At 39.1% G+C, this 16,474-nt stretch overlaps 1 protein-coding gene across 18 annotated transcripts in view; it reads left to right on the top strand.

Moving 5' to 3' along the window:
* Positions 1 to 16,474, top strand: part of DROSHA (drosha ribonuclease III) — a 126,368-nt gene that overhangs the window by 88,295 nt on the left and 21,599 nt on the right. For all 18 annotated transcript variants that reach the window (XM_059060820.2, XM_067030837.1, XM_059060824.2 and 15 more), the window contains 6 exons: positions 952 to 1,051; positions 4,784 to 4,886; positions 6,858 to 6,928; positions 12,840 to 12,884; positions 14,410 to 14,567; positions 15,841 to 15,946. In XM_059060820.2, coding sequence (XP_058916803.1) covers positions 952 to 1,051; positions 4,784 to 4,886; positions 6,858 to 6,928; positions 12,840 to 12,884; positions 14,410 to 14,567; positions 15,841 to 15,946 — 583 coding nt within the window. The remainder of the gene's footprint in view (positions 1 to 951; positions 1,052 to 4,783; positions 4,887 to 6,857; positions 6,929 to 12,839; positions 12,885 to 14,409; positions 14,568 to 15,840; positions 15,947 to 16,474) is intronic.

The raw sequence follows: 16,474 nt of genomic DNA, 5'->3' as shown, positions 1-16,474 counted from the left end.
GTGTGTCTGTGTGTGTGTGTCTGTGTGTGTGTGTGTGTGTGTGTGTGTGTGTGTCTGTGTGTGTGTGTGTGTCTGTGTGTGTGTGTGTGTCTGTGTACGTGTTTCTGTAGGTTTGTATGTTTTCTCTGCAGAAATATTTCAGGGTCCTTAATTTGGAGGTAGGGGTAGGAAAGTACATTTTGTTTTTTCAATACTCATAAAATTTCCCTTTTAAAGGGAGATAACACATGTTTCTCTTGGAACTGTCTTGAGCTATTTTTATTCTCTTTAGGTCATTTCTTTTCCCAGAAGGACATAATGAGGCAAAGGGGCTGTTCTCTAAGCTTGCTCTCACTGGACACAGTAGGACTAGACAAGCTCAGCTGCCCCGATCAACAGTGGGTCTGAGACACCAGTGTGAGAGTTAGGGGAGCGCAGTTAGTGTCATGGTCGGAACAGGTCTTCCATCGGCCTTCTTCCTAATTCCCGTACTTTCCTGATCAGCAGCGCCGGTTCTGTTGGCCACTCGTGTTCCTCTTCCTGTCCCTGTCTGTACTTGTGAAGAACGTGCCACACAGCTGCCCTGCTCAGAGCTCCCAGGCTCCTTCCTCTTCAGGGGCCCTCATAACCCAACCCAAGCAAAACTCTCTGTTTCCAGGCTCAATTTTCATGTATTAGATAGGTTTGCTCTCAGCAGCTTATGAATGTTTGTTCAGGTCTTTGTTGTTATCATATTTTAGAGAAATCTTTCTACAGAACTCAATGTGAACATGTGAGTGAATGGTGGTGTTTGGGTTTTAGTACATTCAGTTATACCATGCATACTGTTTAACTTTCAAAGACCCTACAGTTTAGTTCACTTCAGCTGGTATGTATTGCCCAGGTATTATGTGTCAGGCCTGTTTTTTGGACTCAGAACCACAGACAGAATATTGTGATATATATTTACTTATATGCTTTCTTTTTTGGCAGTGTCCATTTGTACTATTTGTTTCCCAGTCTAGAAGAGGGAGGATTAGCAACCTATCGGACTGCCATTGTTCAGAACCAGCACCTTGCCATGCTAGCAAAGGTACGTCAAATATCTGAAGCATTTGTAGTGAAGTCATTCTCTTCTTCAGTCCATGCATAATTTTGCATTTGAATAAGTAACCCTTTAAGGTGCATTAAGGGTTTAATATTTTATAGACGAGGAAGGACTTTTTTGTTTGGGTCTTAAGGACTCACCCTTATTAGTTCTGTTACCTTAGTGAGTTTCACCAGCAGCCAATGAACTCCACAGTGAGGTAACTTGATAAGAGAAGAGGAAAAATTTGACAGATGTGCACGTACAGAGTTAAACATTTGGGGAAAGGAACATGAGAACAGAGTAAAAGAAATGAAACATTTCGTATTTTCCCTTTGTGTAATATTTCTGTATTACATTTGTTTTTAATTTACTTTAACAAGCAGAACTATAGCTTTGCATAGAATACTCCAGGCCATTTGTATCCACAGGGGATACTTTACAGATCTTTGAGAATGCCCCCCAAATCACAAATCCTGTTAATTAAGATTTAGGTTTTAGGCTCTTCAGCTAGCCACGTTGACTTAGCTGAGTGACTAACAGAACCTTTTCTTGATTTAGATTCATGGTAGGCATGTTTCTTACATTATCTCATTTGATCTTCCTGTCTCTGTGCAGTGTCTTTTTTTAAAATTAATTTTTATTGGTGTATAGTTGCTTTACAATGTTGTGTTAGTTTCTTGCACTGTCTTATCATAAATCATAACGGATAGGACATGGGCACCTGCATGGGCCATCAGAAAACCCGCAGGGGGACCGTGGACAAATTGTTATTCTCTTTGCCAAGCTTCTGCTTTCTCATCTATAGAATGGAGATGGCATTAGCATCTACTACACAGGGTGGTTGTGAGAATTAAATGAGATTATCGTTTGAGTTTTAATGATTCCGTTTGTAAAGTGCTTGGTGCAGTGCCTGTTCATAGTAATCACATAAACATATGAATAAACTAGTAGGAGTTTGTTGTTTTTATTGCGAGTTTTCCTTGATTTTTTGCTTTAAGTAGTTTTATTTTTCTTCATTTTGATATAAATGTTGAAATCTGGTAGAAAAGACTAGATAAAACCCATTCTAGTTTTATGACTGACTTTTTAAAAAAATATATTTATTTTATTTATTTCTTTATTTTATTCTGGGTGCATCAGGTCTTAGTTGGGGCACTCGGGGTCTTCGTTGCAGTGTGCGAGCTCTTTGTTGCGGTGCACGGGTTTTCTCTCCCTAGCTGTGGTGCGCGGGCTCCAGGGCACGCGGGCTCTGTAGTTTGCAGCACGCGGGCTCTCTCGTTGAGGCGTGTGAGCTCAGTAGTTGTGGCGCACGGGCTTCGTTGCCCTGCGGCATATGGGATTTTAGTTCCCCGACCAGGGATTGAACCCGCGTTCCCTGCATTGGAAGGCTGATTCTTTACCACTGGACCACCAGGGAAGTCTCTGACTTCTTAATTTGATCTTGCCAAGGCATTAATTACATCTAAAATGTGGTTACTTTTATCCCACGGTTTTCGTGTTAGCAAGAGTGCATTGCTTTATTGTATATAACATCCTCATCATAGCTATGTTGGTAGGCTTTGACCTAGCTTCAGTGACATTTGAGAATACAGACAGTGATGCCTTCAGGAAAAACTATAGGCGACAGGTATGCTAACTTGGTTTTAGCCTTACAGTGAATGAAATTCCACAATCTATATAAAACTGCTTCAATGTTTAGTTGATTTAATTGTCAAGATGCTTCCTGATAGTTCACGTAAGTGTCCATTGGAAATACCTGTAGTAAGTAGATTGTCAGCACGCTCCCCCCACCTCACCATCGTTTTCTTTTCAGTTTCAGATATAATAGAATTGCATAATTGTTTTTCAGACAATTGTAGGGAGGATATTTACAGAGTGTGGGAAATTACCATAGCATGAACATGGATGCTGTTACATAACACAGTGGGTGCTGTACACAGCCATGAGTTATGATGGGGGTGGCCAGTTTCTCCCTTCAGGGATTTCTGTGTGATCTTCCTCCACCCCAAACCCTGACATTCCCATAGCACTCAACACCCATCTCCTCCAGCAGTAGGCAGTGGTGGTCTTACCTTCTTCTGTCTAGAGCAGTGGTTCTTATTAACCATTTGGGAGGCGGGACTTGATGGAGGAGTATTGCTGACTCTGAGAAGGTAATGAAAGCTCTAGGTCAGTGCTCCAGACAGGAACATTTTAACACATGCACAGTGGAGCACCACTTTTCTTTTTTAAAATTTCCACTAATGCCTTCATGAAAAAATAAGGATATAGAGGAAGGATTATGAGAAGTTGGAAAATTCATAGCATTCCAGAATAGTTGTTTATAATATAAAATATGGCTTGCACTCTACTCTCAAGCACGGCTCCAGAGATAGCAAACAATTGGACTTTCCCGGTGAACAAGTGAAATTTACATAGTCTAGTATAAACTTTGCACTTGGGGATCAATTTTTTAAAAAGAGGTGGTTTCTGCTGTTGCATTTGTGGTAGTCAGAACTCTCATTGGAGTTTATAATACACTCATGAATTCCTAGGAATACAAAATACTGATAGCATATATGTCTCATTTTTATTGTCCCTTTTTCCAATGTAAACAGATATGGATATTTTTAACATACATATCAAGACACACAAAATCTGAGTCTCTTTTATCTGAGAGCTGATGAGATTCATATTGTCCTAGGTTGTTCAGTGACTTGCGACTTGTTCCATATTACGTGGCATGTTATTGCTTAGTAAGTATTTATTGAACTGAATTACATGGTAATAGAAACAGATTTATTGCATGCTTATGCAATGTTTGTATCTTTCTCCTTTTATGGAATGAATTATGATTTCCATTTATTCAATCTCAGGAGTTTTATAAAAAAACATACTGTGTCTAGTTCTAAAAGGACTTGATTTGTACATTGTAATACAATAGGATAAAAAATAAGTAGATACTGAACTCAAAATAAAGAGAAAATATGGGTAAGACAGTAAACTGAAGGCAGAAGTAAAGTTAGTGTGCACAGATATATTCATTAAGTCCTACACAATTTCTAGAACTGGGCCGTAAATTTGTCTCTAAACTTGTCTGAGGCCAAATAAAAAAAATATAATTCATTATAAACCATATTCCCAGAGACCATAAGATAGTTCCAACCCATTGCTTAGATCTCACTGAGACTTTAGAAGTATGAGTGTGGTAACCTCAAAAAGCAGACATAAGTGCAAAGATATATGGCTCCCCAAATCCTTGTCAAATAAAAAAAAAGATTTAGAGATATAAGGCATTTGAAGTCTTCTGAGGGTCCCCATTTACTCTACCACATAAAAATCTCTTACATATGGTACAAACACCATCAGTACCACATAACTCTGGAATCCTAGAGGTTAACTTCGGGTTGGGTTTGTATCTCCCTAGCCATATTGGGTGAACCCAAGGGTATGGTCTTGTAACAGAGTCTTATTCCAGCTTAAGCTAGTCCTTGTTCTGAACCTAGAATTGGACAGCTCAGATCTGATCAGTTCTGAACCAAATTGAACCATCAGAGTTCATAGAAGCTTGTTTGGGGAAAAGTCGTGGTTTGTCAGCGCTAAGCCATATGTAAGGACTCATAGGGAATGGTGACTAAATTTTCACATAAAGCCAATTAAATTGTAACCATACCCCTAGGAGATGCTGAGTTATTACAGTTACAATATGATTTTGTCAATTTTTTTTTTTACTTTCTGTCATTTTGAATTCTGTAGAAACTTGAACTGGATCGATTTATGCTTTATGCTCATGGACCTGACCTTTGTAGAGAATCAGACCTTCGACATGCCATGGCTAATTGTTTTGAAGCATTAATAGGTAATTTCTCACTTATAGTCTAGTTTCCTGCATGTCTACAATGTCTGGAGGGCACATAAAATTCAATGTGGAGACGTGGGACAAAATTACTTGTTCCCAAAGCATGTGAGGTCCCCAGTATAATACCCACCTCCTTATAGTATAGTTATTGTAGTTCCTCCAGAGCAGCAGTCATGCTTTCTTTTCTTGAATTCCTTGTACCATGTCATGTACATGCTTAGTATATACTGAACTGAAGTGCAGTGAATTAATATGGGGATGGATAACTTGCCAGATTTGATTCAGGATCACATACATAAGTAAATTGCTGGTGAGGCCCTAATACTGTTTTTGATCACATTTTAAACTATTCACAGGATTTTCTGATTTAAACATCTTGAAGACGCCACATATTTAAAATCCCAGGGCTTGAGTCTCTATAACTATTGTTTATTCACTTGAAGCAAGACTGATGCAGACATTTTACTTCCTCACTCAGGCTCTTTACTTCCTCAGTTTCTTTTTTACTGTAACTAGAATATAATTAGCTGTTTGTACAGGAAAGTTATGAAGAGTTAATTAGCTGGTGATTGCAAGTATGCTTTACAATGAAACGTTTCAGTAGATTGACAAAATTCCTTGATTTTTTAAGGTAAATGATTGAGTACATTTTTCAAAGGGCTTTGTACTTCCTTATCAATTTTGCCCTCTTTCTTTGAAAATGAATATAAAAGCTTCCCATTGTAGTTCCATGCCGATGATGGTAGCAAGAGAATGTTTAATAATTATCCACAGTCTTTCCACAGGTATGTCTGTTTTGCACAAATATGTCTATTTTCAGAGGGTTTGTCACGTGGAGTGACTGTGCTCTGTAGACATAATACTTTTGACAGTTAATGTTACAGTGGCCCCATAGCCTGGCACACATGACTCAGTTCCCTTTTGTATCATTTATTGGCTCTGTGTCTTTGCCAAGTTACTGAATCTCTTTGAGGCTCAGTTTCCCCATCTGGGACATGGAGATAGTACCTCACGGAGTTGTAACGATCTTAGTATCTGATCCTGGTTGCATCAAATCCAGAGCGAAGTTCCATTTCCTTTAACCCTCCCCCAAATCACCTATTATGGGCCCCAGTCCTGTAAATCTTTTCTAATACCCTCTTACTAAGGTGCCCTTGAAGGTGAAGGTAAGAAAGTGAAAATGCCTTGTACAGGGCCTAGGTCATGAGTGACCTCCCCAAACCCCTACTACTACTAATACTGTCATCACCATCATCGTTATTATTGTTATTGTTATCATTATTATTACAATTATTGATAAATAATAAGTGTATTCAGTCATCAAAAGCCCTGGTGACTAAGTATCTGAATATTTTATGTGGAAAATAGCCTTTCTGAAGACAGATGTAAAAAATATGATTTTAAGAACTAGCCTACTCCAGTTATTTGATACCCAGTTAAGATGTTACTATAGTACTTACTGGTTATGATGAATGGTAAACATGTGTACAGTGCTTAGTTATTTCAAAAAAATTTTAATAATTATTTCTAATTAAAGGTAAAGGTTATCCTGATTTTTATTTGCAGAAGCCTTAATTGATCTGAGCTCAGATTTTATCTACGGTCTGAAATATAAACTATAAATATAGAAAATAAAACATAACATTTTCATAAAGTTAAGTATTTGTGCATAGTTCGCTTAGCCACTAATGGTTCATACCCATATCCTTCACGATAGTTCATAGTTGGCCTCTTTTTCTTACAAAATAAGGTTTATGTTTTAGTAAATTGAATTTCATATTTCCATCTAACTTATAACACAGAGCATAGCTAAAAGAGGGAAAATGCTACCTTTAAAACAATTGCTTCTGATCTTGTCGAATTTTTCTGTGAGTGGGTTTTGGCTTGCCTCTTTGCTTTTTTATGGAGATATGTAATTTTCTCTGAATATTAATGCAGCTTTCCTTTTGGCATTCTCTTCCTTTTATCTAGGAGCTGTTTACTTGGAGGGAAGCCTGGAGGAAGCCAAACAGTTATTTGGACGCTTACTCTTCAATGATCCGGTATTTATCTCGATTCATTTGATTTTTCTCAGTTATATATCATTACAGAAGATTTTATATCAATTAGTCTTTGTATTTTAAAGAACGTGTAAGAGAAACAAAAACCCCAAATCTACCATAGATGGTAGATTTCAAGCACTTCAGAAATAGCTGATTCAACTCTGTCACAGATGGGAAAGTTCTGTGGACATTTACACTAGTTTGTCTTCTACCCAAAACCCCATCTTTCCTCATGGTCACTTGTAAGTTAAATATGAATACAAATAAGGTAGGACTTTGCTTTATTTTGAAGTATCTTGAAATTAATTATGATTTTATATTTTATAATCATTGAGTACCTACCCCATGCAGGCTTAGTTGAAGCTATATAGCCTTTTGGCTTTTCTGTTTATGATTTGTTTTTATGTAAGTTATGTAGACTAGATAAATGTATACTTATTTTAGAAAGTCAGTTCATAGGGAGTTTCTGATAAGGCTATGAATAAAGAATATGGAAGTACTTTTTTTTTTTTAAGAAAATTATAGTTTAAGAAAAAATGATAGATTCTAAAATAGTTTCTGTTGTTACTAAAGTATTAAGCTATTAATATTGCCAGGGCTACCTTTTTAATCCTGCATGCAATAGAGCATACTGGCTGCTTTTTGTACCCAAACAAGTCAATTTAACATTTAAAGGGAGAGGCAACTCTGTATTCCCGATTGAAATGTCATTATAATTGAATGAAATAGCCCTCATGGAGCAGTAAAGAACATAGGAAGCCAGGGTTTTAAGCCTTTGTGAAACCTTCAGTGTAAGTGGCTGTCAGATGTTATTACTGTATTCCTCAAGATAGTTTAAAAAAAAAAAAAAAGAATCAATAGTTTTGAAAAATGGGGCTGGGATGATGCTCATATCTGAGGATTTGATCTTCTTTTACCTGTTTTTATAGAGATAGGTGGTGATTTTATACGTGTGAATTTCCTCCTGGTCGGAACATTATCTACAGGTGTTCCATGTCCCCCATTTTGTCCTACAACCTATAAACAAGTGTGTATCCTGATTTGTATCTGTAGCAGATGTATTTTAAGTCTTTTTCTCAAAACTTAAAATAACTTTGTTCTGACCTTTATCTTCTGTTAGCAATTTCAGCAACCTCTTTACTTCGTTTGCTCCTCCAGCCTTGCCTCTATGTGCCCCCTCACCCCTTGAACCTATCCTCCACCTCCACCTACTCCTGCCCCTGTCCTCCCGTCTTACCTGCATCCCCCATCCACTCTGTGTTCCTGTTTTCCTGAATTATATGCAGCTTTATACCTGGTATTCTTAATTGCATCAGTTTTGTTTAGATTCTCTTCTGTCTTTAAGCTGCTTCTCTCCCACTTGTCTACTTAGCAGGCTTATCTTTTATTTCCAGTACCAAGTACAATGCTGGCATGTGCGGAGTTTAATAAATATTTGTTAAAGGAATGAAATGGATAAATGACTAAATGAAAAAGCAGAGCCTGAACATCATCTTACCAATGGGACGGCTGACATTCAGAATTTGTTTTAGTCATTTTAGGGTGTCTTTTGTGAAATTGAACAGGGCTTAGTAACATATGGTCTTCCCACTTCAGTGTTTTCAAGTGCGCACACTTGGACAGTCTAACTCATCTGACATCTCCATATTGGTTTACATCTCTTAGTTGTAGTATGTGAGAGATTTCGGCGAACCATCGTACTTTTTCTCGAGTAATGGTTCTGTGAAAGTCCAGTCAGCCAAAGACAGCCAGAGACAAGCTGTAGGTTTATTGACTCCATGCATGGGGCTGGGAGAGGGGGTGGGGGACGTGCTCATAACAGGGAGGGGGCCCTCCTTTCTGAGGCCTGGGCTGGTGCTGACCCGTTCCGAGGGGCCAGGAAAGCAGGGATCAGTTCTTGTTTGGTTGCCGTGTCTGAGGCCGGATTAGAAGAAGCAGGGGATTAATTTGGGACTGGGTGCTGTCAGGAGCCGAGGGGCAGTTTAGCTATTGAGTGTCCCTGGCAATCTTTATTCTGGGGGTAAGACATAGCAACGCAGGCCAGAGGGCAATGCTGGTGGGAGAGCAGTTGTTTCTCCAAGAGGGAGTCGTTCAGGGTTTTACAGATGCTGTAAGACCTTGAGGGAAATGCTGTTTCCTGTTAACTTGGAAGCTGGCTTTATGTGTGTCGTCCTATCAGCCCTGTTGACAGAAGGGCTATTTTTCTTTCTCAGCCTGAACTACTTTTTACTCTTTCAGCCCCAGGATGATTTTGCCAATTCTGTGTTTTCAGGTCTGTGTGACCCTTCCCGGCTTACCCAGTACATTCAGAACCACTGTTTCCATTTGACCATCCAATGACCCTCTTAGAAAGATAGGGAGCAATTACTATGTAATCTTCCCTAGTCTCCCACTCCCCCACCCCGATACACACCCCTTTTTGTCTGTGCACATCTGTCCCAGTTTCTCTGACCCAGGCCTTTCTCTGGAGCTCCAGAAATTGGAAAAAGTGTCTTTTCAAATTGCCTCTGGGCAGCTTCACCTGGGTGTTCCACAGACACCTAATTTCAACAGGTTTAGTATTTGAATTCAATACCTTAGCCCCCAAACATATTTCTCCGTCTTTAATTTTATGATCTAGACCAGAAACCTTAGGGTATTCTTTTGTCCTTAAGCTTTTTGCTCCTCCTCTCCATTCAGTTGCATACCCCTGTCAGTTCGGTCCCTCGCATCTCCTGAGTGGGTTTACTCTTGGCCGTACTGTTGCTTTAACGTTTGTCCTCCTCATCTCTCACCTGCCATAATTAACCTGTTGTCCTTCCCTGCTGCTCTAGTCCATCATTCTTGATGCATTTAGTGTTGTCTTCTTTTTAATGCACAGATTTGATTATGGTCTTTGCGGCTTAAAATCTTTGGTTTCTTTATTGCCTGCCAAAGTCTGTATTCCACAACATAGCATTTAATAGTTCTCATAATCTGACTCCCACCTATTTTTTCGGTCTCCTTTATTTATTTATTTTTTTGCGGTACGGGGGCCTCTCACTGTAGTGGCCTCTCCCGTTGCGGAGCACAGGCTCCGGACGCGCAGGCTCAGCGGCCATGGCTCACGGGCCCAGCCGTGGAGCGGCACGTGGGATTTTCCCGGACCGGGGCACGAACCCGCGTCCCCTGCATCGGCAGGCGGACTCTCAGCCACTGCGCCACCAGGGAAGCCCCGGTCTCCTTTCCTTTCACTCCCTCTTTGTGCCATTCTAGGAATTACCTTTTTTTAATTTTAATTTTTTTTGAGCCTGTTATAATTTATTAACAAATAAGTGTTGATTTTATTTTATTTTAGTTTTTGCTTTACAGTAGTGTGAAAAATTTTTTTTAGGTTTACAACAAAATTGAGAGGAAGGAAGGTACTTAAATTTCCCATATATTCCCTGCCCCACACATGTACAGCCTCCTCCACTATCAGCATCCCCGACCAGAGTAGTAAACTTGGTATAATCAGTGAACCTACACTGATACATCATAATCACCCAAAGTCCATAGTTTACACGAGGGTTCACTCTTGGTGTTGTACATTCCGTGGGTTCAGACAAATATGTAATGACATATAGCCACCATTACAGTGTCATACGTTTTCACTGCCTTAAAATCCTCTGTGCTCTGCTTATTAAGAGTTATCCTTTTATGTGTACTTTGAGACCTATTATTTGTGTATGTATGGTGCCCTGCTTTTGATTCCCTCCCTCTGCTGATGTACTGAATTCCTCAGTATTCTGTGTTCTGCAGAATACAGCTGAAAAGTCACTTCCTCTTTGAAGCTTGATCTGACACCCCAGGCAGAGTTTTCCTAGCACTTGGTATATATACATCACTCTTATAGAATTTGTGATAGTTTATTAAATTATACTTATTTACCTTCATTCTTCCCCACGAGGCTCCTCTGAGGACAGGGATAGTGTCTTATTCGTCTTAGTAAGCTAATATGTAACAGGTATTCCATAAAAATACGCTGCATGATCTAATGTCCCAACAGTCAATGAACATTTTCCAGAAGAGCAAACTGAAGGTAGAGGCTTTACCTAAGGTCCTTGGGCTAATAGAAGGCAGAGCTGGGACTCCAGTCGTGATCTTTTCCAGGATGTTTTCTCTGACCCCAAGGGGCAACAGAGGCTTATCTCAGTGTGCAGGGTAGAATAAAGGAAATGGATGCCATTGAAACGGGCTAGTTTTAAGGTTTTAAGCTATTACACCAAGATGGGTGACAGCAAACATCAAAGAAGAAATCAGTGTTTTTGAGCAAAGAATACATAGAAGAAAGGAGGAAGATGAATCTCGAAGTCCCTGACAGTTTTGAGCTTTGGAGATTGAAGTTGGTCGAAGAGATAGTTGTTTTTAGTCATTGTTGATGTCATCATTATTAATAGTGGCATTTTCTGTGTGCCAGCACTGGGTTCAATGCTTTGAGTACATTGCTCACTGAGGCATCAGAGAACAGTCTGAAGTAGGTACTGTGATTATCTTTGTCTTACACTTGAGGAAAGGTTGGCTCAGGGAGGTTAAGTAACTTGCCAATGGGGAATCAGGATTAAATCAGGCAGCCTGTCTCCTCATGCTGCAGTGTTTGCTAACACCATAGTGTTAGAAAGGTGAAAGGTAAAAGGTATAATTTGGTCATTTAGGTATGAGGTAAAAGATGCCGATAAAGGCACTTAGAGTTATGGACTTGTAGCTTGGGTGAGAGGTCAGAACTGCAGCAGAGATGAACAAGTGATTTAAACAGAGGTAGCAGTTAAAGCAATGGGAATGGCGGGGCTCTCCAGAGAAGCAGGTAATGAATAGGTCAGGCAAGGGGCTGAAGTTTGGTAAATGTCCGTTTCAGGTACAGCAGGAAGAGAAAAAGCATTGAGAGAACATGAGAAAGTTGCAGGAAGGGAGTGACATTCGGTATAATTTATGCTACAGAGAATTCAAGGGAAAGGTTATTGAATTGGTTAAGAGAAGTCCTTTACATAGCTTTAAAAGAACAGTTTGGTACTTAAGCTTGTTTTTTATATTGGGAAAATAAAACACCAAAAACAAAACCTAAGTGTATTTTGTTAAGATGCAAGTTGTACAAAAATATCAGGTATTTTATTTCACTTTGTCATCATCTGATCGCAAGGGATATTTTCCTATACTTCCCCCCTCCAAAAATTAAAACAACAACAACAACTTGTCTTTTAAAAGTTTTGTCATTTATCTCAAAAACCTGTGATCGAGGCCAGAAAGGAGATTCAGTCAGAGGCTCCCTGGAGTCTAAAACTGAAGGAAAAACACTTTAATCCTGAGGAAGGTCTAGTTATAACTGTCTCAGGATTTAACTCAATGGGTTAGGATTTTCCACAGAATTTATTCTTTTATTTATTCTCTTATTTCAAGTATACATTTGTAATGATCCACAGTAAAAGTGTGGTCTTACAAATCTAAGTGTTTAGGAACTAGATATGAGGTGTTTTCCACTCCATCTTAAAACAACTCAACGATAATGAATTAGTGCCTAAATAAAGGACCATTTGAGATGAGTTTTCATTACAAAAGGCACAGCTGATGTACATTTCTGGGGAATGGTAAACTGAATAATGTGATCAAAACAGCAGCTTAATCCAGTGTATTAGGTTAAGCAAATGGGTAACTGAGTTTTAAAAGGTGTCTTTGACTCTTGGGGGTGTGTGGGGGGGCTCTTTTCCTCCCCAGCTTAATAGGCTAATTAGAGTCACTCCAGGCCGTTTGAGTGGTGAATACACTTAAAAAAAATTAGTTTGCCAGCACGATTGAATTTGCAGTAAGTGGAGTCAGCATCTAAAATAGTTCAGTATTTCACATAATGGCATTTTATTTAGCACTCTGGAGTGTGTTAAATGGCTCCCTCAAGCATTAAAGGCATCACTTCATTTTCCAGGACTTGCGAGAAGTCTGGCTCAATTATCCTCTCCACCCACTCCAGGTAAGTGTGACCTTCCTGTCTGCAGTAAGCTTTATAACTCTGGGCATTCGTGATGCTCCAGTTTGCCTTTTGTCCCTTCCTGCTTTTATCCTTTGATTCCCTTCCGGGGCTTTATGACTCTAAGCTGGGGTGTCAGACTGGAGAACTTTGGAGCAAGTATTAAAACGGTGCCACGCGTTGCCCTCCCTGTGGTCTGGGGTGAGGTGGGGGAAGCACTGGGAGCCGCCTTCCCTCAGGAGGCAGGAAGAACTACTTGTGTGGCTGTGGTTTGGTCCTCTCTCTTCCCCAGAACAGTGGTAGGCAAAGCATAATGTGTTGTCTCCAGTATATCTACATGCCTGCTATTAGAGGGAAAATAATATGGAAGCAAGTCTGGGCTTGTTACAAAGTAGAACAAATACTAAATTAACATTGCTAAATCGTAACCTCATTTGGATCTTAGAAGTTGAGGGCTTTGACTTTGATGCATAAAACATATTGTAAATTAAACTTTTAGTACGGTATAATGACTTTTTATTCAAGATTTTGGAATTTTAAAGATCTACATATGGTGACACTTTTTTCCCCAGTTGGTTTAAGAATTCTTACTATTCTTTGCTTTTATTACCATTTTACCTTGGAGATATACATCATATATACATACACATGTAAATGTATACGCATATATACATATTTTTGTCTGTGTATCTTATGCATATATAAAAGTCATCACTAGTGGCTGAACTCTCTCATGAGAGGCTTTACGGTAATAAGTGACATTAATTCAGAGTACTTTAGAAATATTTTATGAGCATGAAGTTGCCCAAAGTTCCTGAAAATATTCATTTTATTTAAACTCTTCATATTTGCTCTCTGCCTAGTGGTTCAAGGCTCATTGTTATGTGGAGCACCTGACTAGTGGTATAATAATCTCCAGTGTATGCTGAATCCACTTTTAATGATGTTCATTTGCCAAAACGGGTTGGTCCCTAGAAGACACACAGAGGTCAAGTTACTCAATGCAGAGATTCTCAAAAGCTGGTCCCCAGACCAGCAGCATCTGCATTACCTGGGAACTTATCAGAAAGGCAAATCCTTGGTCCTTATTCCAGTCATACTGAATCAGAAGCTCTGGGGGCAGGGCCTGGCTCTCTGCTTTTAACAAGTCCTACAAGGGTTTGATGAACGCTAAAGTTTGAGAACCCATTGAGTTACCAGATAGATATATATGTGTTCTCTACCAGTGGTTCTTCAGCTCGCCTCTTCCTTGGAGAGCTAGTATAATACTTGGGATTTTGAACTATCTGTGTACAGTATTTGGCCTTGAAATCTGATAGAAGATTGGAAAATATTATTTGAGCCTTCTTTAAATATTAGGTTTGTTTGCCATTCTAAGGGATGAGAAAGAAGCTTTCGTGTTTTATTGGCATTTTAGAAATTTCTGCCCGTGGGAGAAGGGAGTTTACAAAACACTATCTTAGAATGGATAATTACTTTTGTAACTAAAAACTGCATGTGATTTTTCTTTCTTTCTTTCTTCTTGTAGCTTCAAGAGCCAAATACTGATCGACAACTTATTGAGACTTCTCCAGTTCTACAGAAACTTACTGAATTTGAAGACGCAATTGGAGTAATTTTTACCCATGTTCGACTTTTGGCAAGAGCATTCACATTGAGAACTGTGGGATTTAACCATCTGACCCTGTACGTTAGAAGTACTCGTGTAGTTCTAACACGGGCATTTAGACAGGCAGTCCCACACGTTTGCTGCACGCCCTTCCAAGGTTGGGGTCTCAAACATATTTCCGGGGAAGTCGCTTCGTTAGATGGATGAGCAACCAGACACCAGTGTGGACCAGAGGATATGCTCTAATCCAGTATTTTTGGTCTCACTGTCATGCATCTTATTTCTTTGTAAAATATAAGAGAAGTGTGAAAGAAGTAAAAACTTTTTCTACGAAGGGACAGATATTAAATATTTTAGGCTTTATAGGCCATGTGGTATCTGTCATGATGATTCAACTCTGCCATAGTAACAAAAGCAGCCACAGGAAAAATGTAAATGAATGAACATCGCTGTGTCCCTTTTTACGAAAACAGGCCATAGGCTGAATGTGGTCCTCCAATCCCTGCTCTGGATGAGTGATTTGAACATGACCTAATGAAATACTTAATAAAATAACCAAAACGTTGTTTCTTTGCATGGTGTTTTTTATTCAGTTTTGGCTTCCTTCCCCCAAATCAGATATTCACAGTTCTCTTTGCACTGTAAAGATTAAGGATTCTTGTCATAGATTTTTTAGTCCTTAACCTAGAGTCCAGATTTGAATAAATGGAGTGTATTTTTCAATAAAAAGATAAAGATTTAGCAAAGAAAATTCTTGGGGCTTTTTGCTTTGTTTTGTGTGTGTGAAGACTGTCTGTGCAACATTGTTCTCTCTGCTGTACAGTTGACCCTTGAATCACACGGGTTTCAACTGCACGGGTCCACTTACATGTGGATTTTTTTCAATAAGTACGTGCTACAGTGCTACACGGGGCGGGCTGGTTGATTGGCTGAATCTGCAGATGCGGAACCGCGGTACAGAAGGCCAACTGTAAAGTTAAACTGGATTTTTGACTGCATGGGGGGGGGGAGTCGCTGCCCCTAACCCCCTCACTGTTCAAGGATTCAGCTGTGCTTTATTTTTCAATTGATACTCCCCAGCTTTTGGCCAGGCACTATTTACTAGTCTTTATTTTAGCAGTTGTTTAATCCTTAAATAGTACTTACTTTACTCCTTTGAAACTGAACCTGTATTGACTCAGCTCTCTTCTCAGTCGAGGAGCCTTAGGGAATTATATTTAGTTTTGTGCTTTAAGCAAGATGAACACATTTCTTTTTAACATCATGCCTTTTGAAAAAAATTCTCTGTTTTTTTTTTTTTTTTAATCCACAAATGCTTATTGATCTCTTTACATTGATGTTTTCTCCCAGAGGCCACAATCAGAGGATGGAATTCCTCGGTGACTCCATAATGCAGCTGGTAGCCACGGAGTACTTATTCATTCATTTCCCAGATCATCATGAAGGACACTTAACTGTGAGTTTGTATTAAATCATTTCCTCCAATAAGATTGCTGTATAACAGAGAGCAAAGATTAGAAGAACCAAATATATATTTATGTAATCGACTTAGTTCTTGGTGACTTTAGCATATCATATGGTTTTGTTTTATTATGTGAATTGTGTGCAAAACAATATAGGATAAGAGCTCATTTCACACTCCATTTAGTGACTGCCCACTCAGTGCAAGACACTGAGTCAGGCTTCATGGGGGGAGCAAGTATTAGTTGACACCTAGTCTATCCATAAGAAGTTTAAAAACTATGAGGAGAAATTAAAAATATAAGTAAATAACTACAAATTCTCTCTCTCTATATCTATATACATATGTATATAGATATGGTGTGGGGTGTGTGTGTATACGCATACACGTACACTATGAAAAGTATAAGTGAGTAATTGTAACTAAATACAGGGAGTACCATGTTAAATATTATAAAGAGACATAGGGAAACTGTGCTGTTTAGGAAAAGTAAGATTTCTTTTAGTGGTGGAGTTTCTAGAA

This window comes from Kogia breviceps, chromosome 4 (assembly GCF_026419965.1).
Source record: "Kogia breviceps isolate mKogBre1 chromosome 4, mKogBre1 haplotype 1, whole genome shotgun sequence".
NCBI classification, from domain to species: Eukaryota; Metazoa; Chordata; class Mammalia; order Artiodactyla; family Physeteridae; genus Kogia; species Kogia breviceps.
Note: the sequence above shows the minus strand (reverse complement) of the source record. Positions and strands in the feature narration are given on the sequence as shown.